The 13,543-nt window shown below is 38.3% G+C and overlaps 1 protein-coding gene across 3 annotated transcripts in view; it reads left to right on the top strand.

Moving 5' to 3' along the window:
* ANKS1B (ankyrin repeat and sterile alpha motif domain containing 1B) overlaps window positions 1-13,543 on the top strand; it is a gene marked incomplete at its 5' end in the record, with an annotated part of 414,325 nt that overhangs the window by 240,702 nt on the left and 160,080 nt on the right. For all 3 annotated transcript variants that reach the window (XM_083860540.1, XM_083860539.1, XM_083860541.1), the window contains one exon: window positions 7,913-8,011. In XM_083860540.1, the coding sequence (XP_083716666.1) occupies window positions 7,913-8,011 (99 nt within the window). The remainder of the gene's footprint in view (window positions 1-7,912; window positions 8,012-13,543) is intronic.

Here is a 13,543-nt window from a genome sequence, read left to right on the forward strand (position 1 = left end):
GTGTGAGCAGGGTTCACTTGCAGGCAGGAGGTGAACAAGTGCTTAAAGATGTCAGTCATAATTTTAGGGCATAAGTTTGTGAAAGCTTATGTATTTTGTTGGGCATGTTTTCCTTGCTGCTATTGGACAGGCCCCTTCTGGGAATAACGTCTTTTTAAGGTGTGGATCCTGCCCAGAATTTTAGTATCTTTGACTCTGCATTTTGTGCTCTCTGGGGTGATTTGGGTGGCTCACATTTTAAAACACATGTCTATGGTTGATAAAAATATGGGGAAGGAAATACTTGTGTAGGACACTCTGAGAGGTAAATTGAGTTTTTACATTTCATAGAATCATAGAGTTACAGAATTATAGAATTATAAAATAGGTTGGGCTGGAAGGGACCTGAAAATCACATAGTTCTTCTCCAGGCTGAACAACCCTAACTCTGTCAGCACACTTTAATAGAAGAGGTACTCCAGCCCTGTGACCATATTCATGACCCTCCTCTGGACTAGAGGTCGTTTTGTGTGGAGGGCTTCAGAGCTGGATGCAACACTCCAGGTGGAATCTCGCAACAGCATAGTAGAAGGGCAGAATTGCCTCCCTTGACCTGATGGCCACAATTCTTTTGATTCAGCCTGGGATATGGTTAGCTTTATGGGCTGTGAGTGCACATTGCCCAGTCATGTCAACCAAACCCTTCTCCTCAGGGCTGCTCTCAATCCATTCTCTGCCCAGCCTGTATTTGTACTTGGGATTACCCTGACCCACAATCAGGCCCTTGCCCTTGGCCTTGTTGAACTTCCTGAGGTTCACATGAGCCCACCTCCCAAGCCTGTCAAGGTCCCTCCGGATGACATCCAGTTCCTCAGTGTGAACTGTTGTTGCTGACAAACTTGCCGAGGGTGTGCTGAATCCTGCTGTCCATGGTGCTGACAAAGATCTTCACCAGTGCCAGTCCCAGCACCAATCCCTGAGGACGCCCCTCATCCCTGGTCTCCACTTGGGCATCGAGCCATTGACCACAACACTTTGGGTGGACCATTCAGCCAATTCTTTACCCACCAAGAGGCACATCTGCCAAGTCCATTCCTCCTCACCTTAGAGACGAGGATGTTGTGTGAGGCTGTGTCAAATGCTTTGCACAGTCCAGGTAGAGGATATCTGTTGTCCCTCCCTTGTCCACCAGCAATGTAACCGCATTGCAGAAGGCCACCAAATTTGTCAGATTCAATTTGCTCTTGGTGAAGGCATGTTGGCTGGCAGCAATCACCACCAGATTTTATTATAAAAGTTACTTTGTTACTTTATTATCACCTCCTTATTTGTTACAATACCACCACTGTTAGCTGGTTAAAACTCCCTGTTACATGCAGAGTAGGTAGTCAACATTTTTTGGTAAGTCTGAAAATATTATCTTTGCCCTTTCCTGCACTCCACAGCCTTCCACACTTATTGGAAAAAAGTATATTTTTTCTGAGACTTTAGAAGTGTGTTAATTAGCTCACAGTAATATTGATTTTTAAAGTGGGTCCTTTGAGAAATTTAGCATCCAAGCTAACCAGCATTTATAGCAAGTAATCTGAATAATGGTACAATAAAGACTCTCTGGAATTTTCATTACTCAAATGAAGTGAAATTATCTTCACAATATACATTCAAGACATTAAGATGTAATTTAGGTAAGTATTAATAATTATATTATTGAATTGTTATGACTAAATAGGTAGACAGAGTTGGATCCACAGCATAAGTAATTAAGTGGGCCAAGTGTGACATCAGAGGTAATTTTTTCAATTGCCGCCTTATCTGTGCAGTTAATTTGCGTGTGACAATTGTGTTGGTTGTAATGAATCAGTGCTACAAGGAGGAGGGATAAAAATAGCAGAAACTCGCCATACAAGGATCCTTGTCCCAGCTATCTGTGTTGTTTAATTACCACTACACTTTTAATTAACTGTTCCTGTTGTCTGAAAGGTCTGTGACTATATGATCATTTGAATGTCAATATTTGAAAAGCTTTTGATGGCACAGGTTGCTTCAGGTTCATTTCTGGAAGAGCTGAATGTGATCCAGAAAAAGAGCTTTAAATTTTAAGTCATATGGGCCTCAGGTCTGTAGGGACTCCTTTTTAAACTGGCCCTGCTCACATCACCGTTTTTATGCAGGTTGGAAATTTGTACATGGAAGTACTAACACCCCATCCTTATCTATGAGTGAAATTACCTTTTTTTAGTTAATATTTCAGTACTAGTTTGTTATTGCTTCCTGACTAAATGACACTGACATGGAAAACTTTCTTACAGTTCTCTCTGGTGTGGATTTTTTCATTGCTAAGAAAGTAATAAATGTAAAGACTAGAAATAAAGCAAGGTGAGGATTGAAAATGAGTATCAGTGTTTTCACAGCAAATTAATTTTTCAAGGATGTTATCAAATGATTATTTTGCAACCTACTTGGTCCTTTCTTTCTAACATATTTTATAATCAATCTTTTTCTCCCAAGACAAAATTCCATGCTTCTGCAGGGGATTTTTCCAACAAAATCTTGTCAGGTTTTTAGCTGAAATAATATCTGCAGTATCTTAAAGAATGTGATAAATCTTTCTGACCTGAAACTATAAATTGGGCATTTAACTCAGTAATCATTCTTACAGATCTTGTTTTCATGTAACAGTGGAAGTACTAGTGAAAGGCAACCTTTTCATTTATAATGAAGGTTGCTAAATTCTGGTCATTTGCCAGTTCTTGTTTGGAAATTAAATATGTCACACATTGCCTGAAATGTTTGCATTAATAAGAAGCAATGCTTATTACTGAAAGCTATGTTTCTCTAGTCCTTTCATGCAAGTCTCTCAGAAATAAATTCTTTTATCTTGCGGGAAAACTGTATTGTGTTGAAAAAAACCTTTTGGCATATGATTTAGATTATGAAAAGAAAGGTCTTGGTTATTCAGTGTGTTCTTAATTACATTGTGAGATGTCTTTAATTTGTTCCCAGCCAGAGGACAGTTTAGATGTCCACTACTTCAAGAGAATACACTTTGGAAGGATATTAGAGTTAGGTGGATGAGAAACAAAGCAATTCCAACTGAGGAGGCTTGTTTAAGTGAGCTGTTGAGGATGTGCTTTGTAACAGTCCTTATTCCCATTGGTACCAGATATCTGCTCCCTTTCTCACCAGTTATGCATTTGGGATGGTAGAAAGTAAGAAAGAATAGAGTGCTGCTGATCTAAATTTTCTCTCTGACTTCAGTCTCCAACCATGTGTAATAGAAGAACATTCCCATCTGCTCCTGCCCTGCTCCCACCTCTCTTACCTGAGTGACAGGAATAATGATACTCTTGGATACTCCAGATAAGCATACAACCCAGCAGATTTTCTTTTTTGTTCCAGGCCATATTTCTAGCAGCTCTGTAAGCTGAAGTATGAGGCCTGTGTCCCAACTCCACTGGAAATCTCCCAGCTGTGCCCCTGCAGTGCCAGGTCTCAGTCTGTCAGGGTGAGGCTCAGTGCAGTACACTTTGGTAGAGACAAGGGCAAGGCACTTCAAACACCCACCAGACCTTGTCTGTCATACACATACACCATGATCCTACCCACTGCTGTGTGCTGGATGCCACCTGTACCAACTCCTCAGAGTCTTTTTTGACCTCATTATGTTATGATGCAGCAAATTACTACATGGATGGCTGGGAGGGGGCCAAGGGGAGTGTAAAGTGCTCCCTTCACACTGGGAGGGATGCAAGCACCTCTGGAGCCCCCTCAACCCTGTACTTACATCAGAAGTTGTCCTTCCCTTACCCACATCAATCCTGTTCTTTGTCAAGCCAGTTTCCAGTACATCAGAAACATAAAACGTTACCAGAAGTAGTTGTTACCTCCCGTAGCACTTGGTATCTCCAGCCAACCTTGGTCTCAATAATGGCTGCACAGCAAATGACTTTGGCTCAATCTGTTGAGCAGCAGCTCTTACACAGAGTTAGATACCAGATTTACTACTTTTCCTCCTCTGCTGACACAGATGAATACTGAAAAAACTGGTTAAGTTGGCATTGCCAGGCTAAAGCCAAAATCCCCCAAATCTATTTCTTATGTAAGTCTTTTTCCTTTGGAGGGGAGAAAGTTTTAAATTCAAAATCAATTTGTTCTTTCACTTTTTTTCAGTGAATTTTTTTTGTTCCCCACAGCTCATCTCTTCCAACTTCAGTGGTTGAATTTCCAGATAAATCTAGTAATACATCTGCTAGCTATTTTAAAGCTTCTGTACCATTTTACTAAGAAAACCAGACATTAGACAGAACCATACATTAGAATTTTTCATGGTACTTCCTCAGCACAGAAAATATATGAAGGAAAACATAGGTACAAAAGGAGGAATGTGAAACATACAGTTATGCCTGACATTCTAATATGTTCTTCAACTGTATTTTATTATCTTCAGGGACAAATCTTTCGAGTTCTTTTGTTCCTGTGGGAGGTAGAATGCATATGGGTACTTAGGTCTAATCCAGAATTTTTGGGAAAGACTGTATTTAGGTGGAGAATGCCAGAGGTGATTTTGTACTGAACAACCCAAAAAATGCCAATGATGTCCTAATCTCATAATGTATCATTATGCATTTTGTTCTGAACTCATTTATAGGAACTGTCTCAAAATTTGGCAGCATTTCTGGGTTTTTAAAATTATGTTGTTTTTCATATGCCTTCAGTCTCCCACATGCAGTTTTTCCTTCGTTCTTGAGCCCAACTGTTCTGTGAAACTGCTGCCTTCTTGCTCAGGAGATTATCTTCCTGTATGTGCTTACAGGGAAAAAGATGATGATCCTGGGAGTTGTGCAAATCCATGAATCTGGGGAGTGGAGGGTTTCAGATACACTCTTTCCTAACTGGAACTTCAGAAGCAGGATCTTTCCACTTCATAAGACTATTATGCATTAATAAGACAGGAATTTCAACACCATAAGCTGAAGTGAATGAAATCTGAATCTGTCCTTGTATAAGCAATTTTGATGTGTTTTTATGGCTTTAATTCCAAGAAGTTTTCCTTCCAACTAAGTTTTACTAAAGACTTCAGAAACTACAGTATCACAAAGTCTCTTATGTTTTCATTACAGAAAGCATAATAAGCTCAGTAGAGATTGCTGGGCCATAATTGCTGTTGTAAGAACCTGTTTTGCATGTAAGCATATAAATGTTAAATTTTTGGACTCAAATTCTCTAGGTGTCTAGTAGGATAATTTCTTTTTGATGAATATTTCAACTAATGTAACTCAACTATTTTAAAGGATGAAATAATGTGACAAGACAGTCTTGCATTCATATTCATTTTAATTACATTTACCTTGTTATCCCTATAAAGTTAATTGAGGTTATATTTGGCCCAGCTTATAATAGATGGAAGCTAAGAGCAGGGTGAGAATTCCTCCCCTTGTAGCTAGTCTGCTGCAGAAGTTAGGTTTTCTTCACTCTCAATGTAGGAGCCTATGGAAAGAGACTGGAGGAGCACGAGAGCAATAATCACGTAAAAAAAATCAGGGAATAGGATTAAGAGGGCAATGTGAGCAGATACTAGGGAGATAGGATTGTGAGGGATAGGCTGTTTCTTTTTCTTCACAGGTATTTCTGCAAACCAGACAGCAGCTTTCTGGTACTATGAGTTTATTCCTCTATGCTAAGCAGTAGTGGATTATACTGAGTATCTCTGGTTTGCTCTTGTGGAGAGATGTAGAATTGTTTTAGCTCCATGGCAGCAGACAATAAAATCAGTTTTAGAGGAGGGATGAGTGTGTGCTACTCTTGACACTTAACGTTGATACAGCAAAGCTCTAAAACCTGAACACATTCGAAGACAAGGTTGTTGCCTTATTAAACTGGAAGCAAGGTGACAACATGCATTTCCTGATTTTTAAATGTTTGCTTTTGTAACCTTGACATACTTTAAAAAAATACAGTAAATAATACATAAGAATATGTAAACAATAGCAAAGGATTAATAAAATAATGCTTCCTCTGTGATGCAGCAACTATGTGCAAATATTTTTCCTGTGCCTATTAGTTTGAGATTTAAACATTGCAATATTTGAAGCTGCATGCCAAGGTTACTGGCACCAGGAAACAGTGATGAGTACACCATGATTGTGTGTAAACATCATGCAATAATGAAGGTGAAATCTAAAAATCAGTTAAATGAAGTGAAAGCCATAGCTGCAAACAAAATGTGTGCATTTGTTAAAATGAATGGAAATGTATAGCCATTGTTTTGGATTGGATCCTCATTTGGCTCAGTTTCCTTAAATCCGTTTATGCTAGCTATTTCCAGCCACTGGAGAATCTAGCCCAAAATGGATGGCTTTTTTCAAGAGCTTTTCCTGTAAGTTTACAGCCTCCTTTTGGTTACTTAAAAGAGAAAGGCAGAAAGAGGAAATTATAATTTTTATGTGTTTACCAGGGAGATAAAGGGGGTATTACCTCCACCTAATCACTATCACTGTTTGCATAGCCTGTGTTGCATGCACTCTTATACTGGTGATCTACTTAAACTAGCATCATTGCACAGATTCTCCTTATAGAGCAGGTTTCTGCCTGCCCTGTTCTGAATGATGCACATGAATTGTTTCAGGGTATGATTTGCAGACTTGTAGTCTTAAATCATACCGCTTACTGTAAAATATAATTTAAAATACAATAGCTTAGCAAGGTTTTCTTGATTCCCTTAAAAAGACATCACCTAGATTTTGCAGAGTATTTGGTGGAGTAAGAGGACACGAAAAGAACCACACTCACCTGTCAGGATGTGAGATGAGAAAGAAGGAGGAAAGTTTATTTGGTGATTTCGATTTATATAGTCTTTGGAATTTGGTCAAGGATTGGGAGATGAGAGTAATACCTCTCTGACCCCAGTGGTCAACTTAGAAGTCCATCAATTTGTCCTTCCTCCTGGAAAGGAATGTATGTTTACAAAATATCAGTCTTTTTTTTGTTACAAGCATGAGAAAGCTCCAGTAGAAATGAGGAACAATTAGAAGGCTGAAAAGTCAGGGAGACAGAGTAGTACTTGAGAGTCCTCAGGGGTACACCTGTAAACTAATCCATCCATCTAAAAAGAGTGAAGTGATTCCTCCAATAGTAACTGCCATCTCTACATCATTGACCTTCAAATGCTGAACTTACTAAGTGATGTCAGTCTCGTTGAATTTAGGAATTGTATTGTCCTGTTTGTGTAGCTCCTGCTGCTAGCAACTCCTAAGAAGAGATGCTTGAATTGTGGAGGTTTATTTCATGAACTTTTCTGGGCAATTATTTTGAGTGTTATTTGAACTTTTCAGCTATTAGAATGTTTGGAACAATTTGGCCTGCCTACAAGCAGGAAGATAAAAGCAGTGACAACTAAAGTTAGGACTGAATTGGTACAGTTAAATTTAGGGGGATGGAGACTGCATAATTTGTTGATACCAGTGCCTTTCTTCATTTTTTACTATCAATGGACTAAATAATTTTATCCTCATCCACTCTCCTCATCTTATTCTGTGTTGGTTTTATTTTTCAGTCTGGAGAAAAAAAACCATCATAAATAGCTAGGTGAGGTAGGAGATGAACTGAAAAAATGGAGAATTTCCTTTTGTATTTGTAGTCATGTCCTTGGTTCCAAATGAAAGAGTGTTCACATCTGGTATTTGGCTTGAGTGAGAGCTACAATTTCTCCACTGGTAGTGCTGCCAGCAGTGTAGCAATAGTCCATGGGTTCAAGCACCTTCCACCATATTTTGTTAGTGTGAAAATGAATGCAATCATCAATAATTTATTATTCTTGCCTGATGCTATAAGTTAAGCAAAGTGTTTAAAATGTGACAGAAGGGCCTTTTTTCAGGTTATTGAGGGCATCTGTTAAGTTTTTCATTTTTATTCCACCTTTTTTCCCCATTTTTAGGGAAGCAACGTGATGGAGGACCAGGATCTCTTGGAAATAGGAATCCTTAACTCTGGGCACAGACAGAGAATACTCCAAGCAATCCAGCTTCTCCCAAAGGTATCATTTATGTTATTATACAAGTGAGGGAACTAACCCCTGCAGTATTCACATTATTTAAAACACTTCTTCAAATATAGATAGACATAATTCTATTGGCTTTTTGCATATGCAAATATGGCATAAAATAATGTCAATGCATCAGACTCCCTTTGTATAGATGTAATTGACAAAGCAAAGGAAAGTAAATCTGTAATTTGATGTGATGGCTGTTTAGAACATACTTGAATAACTTTTGGCCTTTCAGCCTATTTATAGACTGCCATTACATACGTGTAAATTAGGCTGTCCGTGAATCCCAGAATGCCTGTCTTAGCATAGCAGTTGCCCTGGAAGTATTTTGCCCCTTATGTAAGTACTCTTAAAAGCTTTGGAGGAAAGATTGTTTTCCTAATACTTGCTTTTTGTGTGAGCTACAGAGACTTCCTGCAGATTGTGTATTTAATTTTCTGCTACATATATGGATTTTGTTTCTCAGCTGCAGACAGAAAAACTTACAGCCATTTTCCCAATCATTTTTAGTGCTAGACAATTTAAACTCTAGATTTTTTAATCAGTGATAGAATATTCTGCATACCAGAATGTATTACTGGAGGCTTCTACTATCATTCCAAACAAAAGATAGTGGATTTGGCATGGAAAATTACTACTTTAATTTGGAAAATTTTATAAGGAGAATGAATGATGAATACCAGACACCAGTAGGGCTCATAAGACTCTCATATATCATGCTGATACTTCATGCAAAATACTACGTCAGGAATAAAATCAAGTGTAAAGTGCACTGAGTCTTCTGGTGGATGTGGGAAATAATCAAGGTAAATAGAGATTAGTCCACTTGAAGTTTCATAATACTGGAGAATGATGAGAGTTATTAAAGGATTTTGCAGTTTAGATCGTGAAGCAGACCTTGTTGGAAAAGGCTTTTTGATGCATCAAGGCTTCCTGGATGGATGACTTGTAGGAGAGCACAAGGGTTTCTTTTGTATGGGAAAATCTGAAGTTGTGAAGCAATTTCCGTGTCTGGAGGCAATCCATATATGCTACAATGTGAGTCTGCGCATGGAAACACCAAAGATCATTAAAAATAATAATTTTCCACACACTGTGTTATGCAAATGAGATGAATTGTAGAAGTAGGGTATTAAAAGTAGCATTTGATGAATTACAAAAGATATTAAAGGTTTATCTATGAATTCATGAATTTTTCAGCAATACTATCATTCAAACAAAAATTTTGTAATCTTTAGCTGAGCTTGTAGGTGATGATATATTTTTTTGTTTTTCATGCTTCTTAGATCAGCTTTCATGTAGTCTTGCTTGCATTCTTCAAAATTAATGAATTGATTGTTAATATATCATCATGCTAGTGCTATCTGCACTCAGTGGCTGGTGTTTATGAAAATGTTGCTAATGTTGTCTGCTTTTGGAGAGTATACTAATGCTGAGAGCAGATTCTGTTAAAAAACTACAACTGCAGTCCTTTTAAAATCTGCTTGATGTGAGAGAATCGAGATCTAGAGTTACTCTTGAAACAAGTTGAGAATGGTTAAGCTCAGAAGAATTCTGAACCAAAGATAATTAACAAAGGATGGCTTGAAGCATATGCTGAATAATGGTGAGATAGTTTTTTAGCATCTTCCCTGATGAGTTAAAAAGGCAGTCCCCTAAGGACCACATTTTTAACGTGTCCTTGATCTAAGGATGTTACACCAAAGCAAAGGCAGTTGCAAGATGAATCTGTGCATTATGTTTGTTCACATAAATGACTCAGCAATGTAAGAGAGCTTACACAGTAAGACCACATAATTTTGCATATCAGCTGAGTTCTTTTGAAGGCAGGTTATAGAGTCCAAAAATTAGGATTGTGGGAAGTTTTATGTAATGTAACACACCATTGTATTCACAACAGCTTGCTAAAGACATAAAACACTTTCACCTCCTGCAACAAACCATGAAACATTGCTATATATCTATTTGTGTGTTGATAAGTTCAGCTCTGTCATCCTGCATTCAAAATAGTGCATGGCATCTAAATATGTTAAGACCTCAAACTGTAATTGGAGTCTCACTAATTTGAATCTCATTAGATAAAAATTCTGTTAGTTTGTTTGTTTGGAACACATGCCTCTTTTCTGTTTCTGAGAATTTAATTTAAATCTAGGTGACTCCATGCATTTTTTACTAAATGACATTGCTGGATATGTTATTTCTAGTTTTACTAATAGTGTTTCCTTTCTTGAGATACTTTTAGCTCATATTTTGAGGTGGAAGTTAAGTGCTTAAAAAACACCTATCAAACAACACTTCCTTAAAGCCTCAGGAAGCACTGAGTAAGTTTAGAAGGTAAAAATCAAGCAACCAATCTATCATCAGGGTTTTAAAATACGTTTCTTGAAAGCTCTTTCTGTTATTCTGATACATATTCACTTCTGCAGCCTGGAAATGCTACAGGTATTTAGTAGCTGAAATTTTTACCTATAACTGCCTTCCTAAAGAGTGATGAATTTCTAGATGTCAAACACCAGTACCGTGATTAGGAACCATAATCTGGAACTTGAAGTGGTCTTAAATAGGGAAAAATACCCACATTTTTCCCAAAAATAGATTTATTAACAATTGTAGTCTCTTATATGGTATGTAACAGGTATTAAAAGGTATATTTACCTGGATTTCTCAAAATGTTTTCCCATTATATTCTGTATTTGAAAAGAACATTTCATAAGAGGGCAAAATGGTATATTCACCAGTAGATAGGTAGGGTCGAAACCTTTGAGATAGAATTCTTCTTTCCAAAATACACTTTATTTTTGTTGGATTAGAGCTTGTAGCTTGTATCAACATAATTTAAGTTACTCAAGTTTCACCTTAATATTAACTAGAGCACCTTATGGATTATTTTAATAATATAAGGTTAAGACAGCCTGGTAGAAATATCATTTGCAAAATTAATTATAAGTAACAGCAGTCATGGCATAAAGTTTTAGTCACACTTCAGTTAGGTAAAAAATGTAAAGAGCATTTGCCAGCTATTTCAGCATCCCAAACCTATGTGCAAGTGACTTCTCAATTGGTTCCTCAAAAGGTTGTGGGGTTTTTTTTAAATGACAATTATCCTTGCTTGTCTCAGAATTTATCTAAGAAATAGGATTGGCTTTTTTGTGGGATGCTCAGTGTATGGCTCCTTCTCCTGGCATATAATGGGAACACATGCTCTCATTTGACAGATGGAAGAAAGATGTTAGCTGAGAGCAGCTTTATCCAGGCTTCAGAACTATTCTTAAAGCAGCTTGTTCCTTCCTGCACAGAGAGGTCTCAGCACAAAGCGGGTTTGGGAATAGCAGTGGTGTGCAGGCAGCCAGCCTCTTTTCTTGGGTGCTTTGCAGAACTAGACGAGAAGTAGGATTTGAGCAGGCTATGAGCACATCCTGTCTGCGAGTGGTGTTATAAGAGCGATAAAGCTCTGCTTCCGAAGAGTGCTGGACCTATTACTCATATGTAGCACTCTTGTGCAAGCATGGTGAATCAGGCATTTAAGAAAACAGAACGACTGTGCATGCGCTCATTAACTATGCTGTGTATGTAACAGAGAAAGATCACATCATGTGTTTGCTGTTGCTGTATTGGTATTGGCTTAGACACCCCAGAACTCAGCAAACTAATTTCAGTCTTGGTGTTTAATTACCTCCCATTTAGCACTTCCCTTCCTAAGACAGTTTCCAAATTAGGAGATGCTGCAAAATGTTGATGACCCTTTCTGACACTGACTCCTTGTTTCTGGTCTGCTGGAAGTGAAGATGAAAAACAAGATTCAAAGGACGTGCTTTCTACTCTGTTTTCCCTTCTTCTTTTGCCTCTGGGAATTACTTTCCTGGTTCAAAAGGAGGCCACTGATATGCTAACTGCACCACTTGCAAGACCTTTCTGTCTGTAAGGACAGAAAATGCACTAGAATCCAATACAACACATGAATTTTTCAAGTCTGAAATACAAATGTGTAGTCTAGGTTATTTAAGTAATGCAGCACAATAGGAATGAATCAGTACAAACAGGTAGATACACTCAAGCTATAGTTCAAGGTGTTTACTTCAGACCAGCTTCAGACTGGTCCCAAGGCAGACCAAATGTCCTCTCCTGGTATGTGCTTCAGAACTGCCTGATGAAAGCAGTATCACAAACATTTTCCTTCTTATCTGAGCTTACCAGAGAGCCACTCTAGACATGACACACTGACATTTATCTGTATCATGTAGATAACAGTAGCATGCTAGTGGTCCTGCCACCATTGCCATACAGCATGTCTTACCTTCCTGCTTCTTTTATACTCTTTTATTTGTGATTCACTCCACAATATCTACTGGCTGCTCTGAAAATAGTCAGCAGGCAAGGAAATATGCTACATGAGAAGAAGTGCTATCCCCTTTTTTTGGTAACCAGACTGGGATGACAACCTGAAGAAGTTGATTTAAACCTTTAAATGAGATCAAAGATCATAGCTTCCACTTCGTCCACAAATTCAGATTTCAATCTTCTTAAGATAACATTTTATGCAATGGATATGTCCTAACTCTTGCATACATTATCACTGAATGATGACTGTTATTCCCTTGTCCCATGTATTGTATCTGATGAAGAACTAGGAAGTTTCTTCATTCTTCTGGATGTGGAAGTGTTTACACTTCTCTAGGAAAATAAATAAACAACAAAAACCACCAAACACAAAAGCCCCCAGGTGTGCATCTATTTCTCTTTAAATTTGAAAGACAGATTCCAGCTGAAAAAATACAGAAAGGATGCCTAATGCAATTCTGACAATCTTAGGTAGGAAACAGTGAACTCATACTCAAGGGGTATTCTGGACCTTTCATTGAGGCAAGATCCTGAATCAGGCACTGCTGTGAAGTGAATGTGCCTGTACTGTCTTTTTCTAGAAAACTCCACAAGACAGAAGGCTCTTGATTAGTGGAAAGAAAAGTCAAATATTAATAGAATGCAAGCTTGAATAGATAACTTTTTAAATACATGACAGGGAAGGTGGAATAGAAACCTAAAACGTTTATATACAGTACTTCCTCACCTGCTGTGTCTCTGCAGGCAGACTGTTTCACTCAGTGCCTTTCTCACCAGCAGCACATGCAAAGTCTTCTCAGGTCCTTTGTCATTTGTTCCCATCCCCTGTGAAAGCTGCCCCTCTGCCCCTGACTGCAGGCCTAATTTCTGCCCAGGCACTGCAGGCACCGGCTCCATGTGGTGCCCCTTTTCCAGCCAGGCTCTCTGGGCTTCAGAAGTGTCACTCTTCTGAGCCTTTTCTTTCTGCACTCCAGAGGAGGAATGATCTCTTCCGACAACATGACTCCAACTGACCACATTTATAAAGTACATAAAATATAACAGAGGACTGACAAAGACAGGAAACAAAAAAGAACTTATATATCCTCCATTACAACCACCTGAAATTTCTTAGCTAGGTAGTTGATAGTTTCATATAAGTTCCCAAAAATTCTGCTTAAAGCTCTTGAATGGGCCAGCAGT

The sequence above is a fragment of the Zosterops lateralis genome, assembly GCF_965231275.1.
Source record: "Zosterops lateralis genome assembly, chromosome: 4".
Taxonomy (NCBI): domain Eukaryota; kingdom Metazoa; phylum Chordata; class Aves; order Passeriformes; family Zosteropidae; genus Zosterops; species Zosterops lateralis.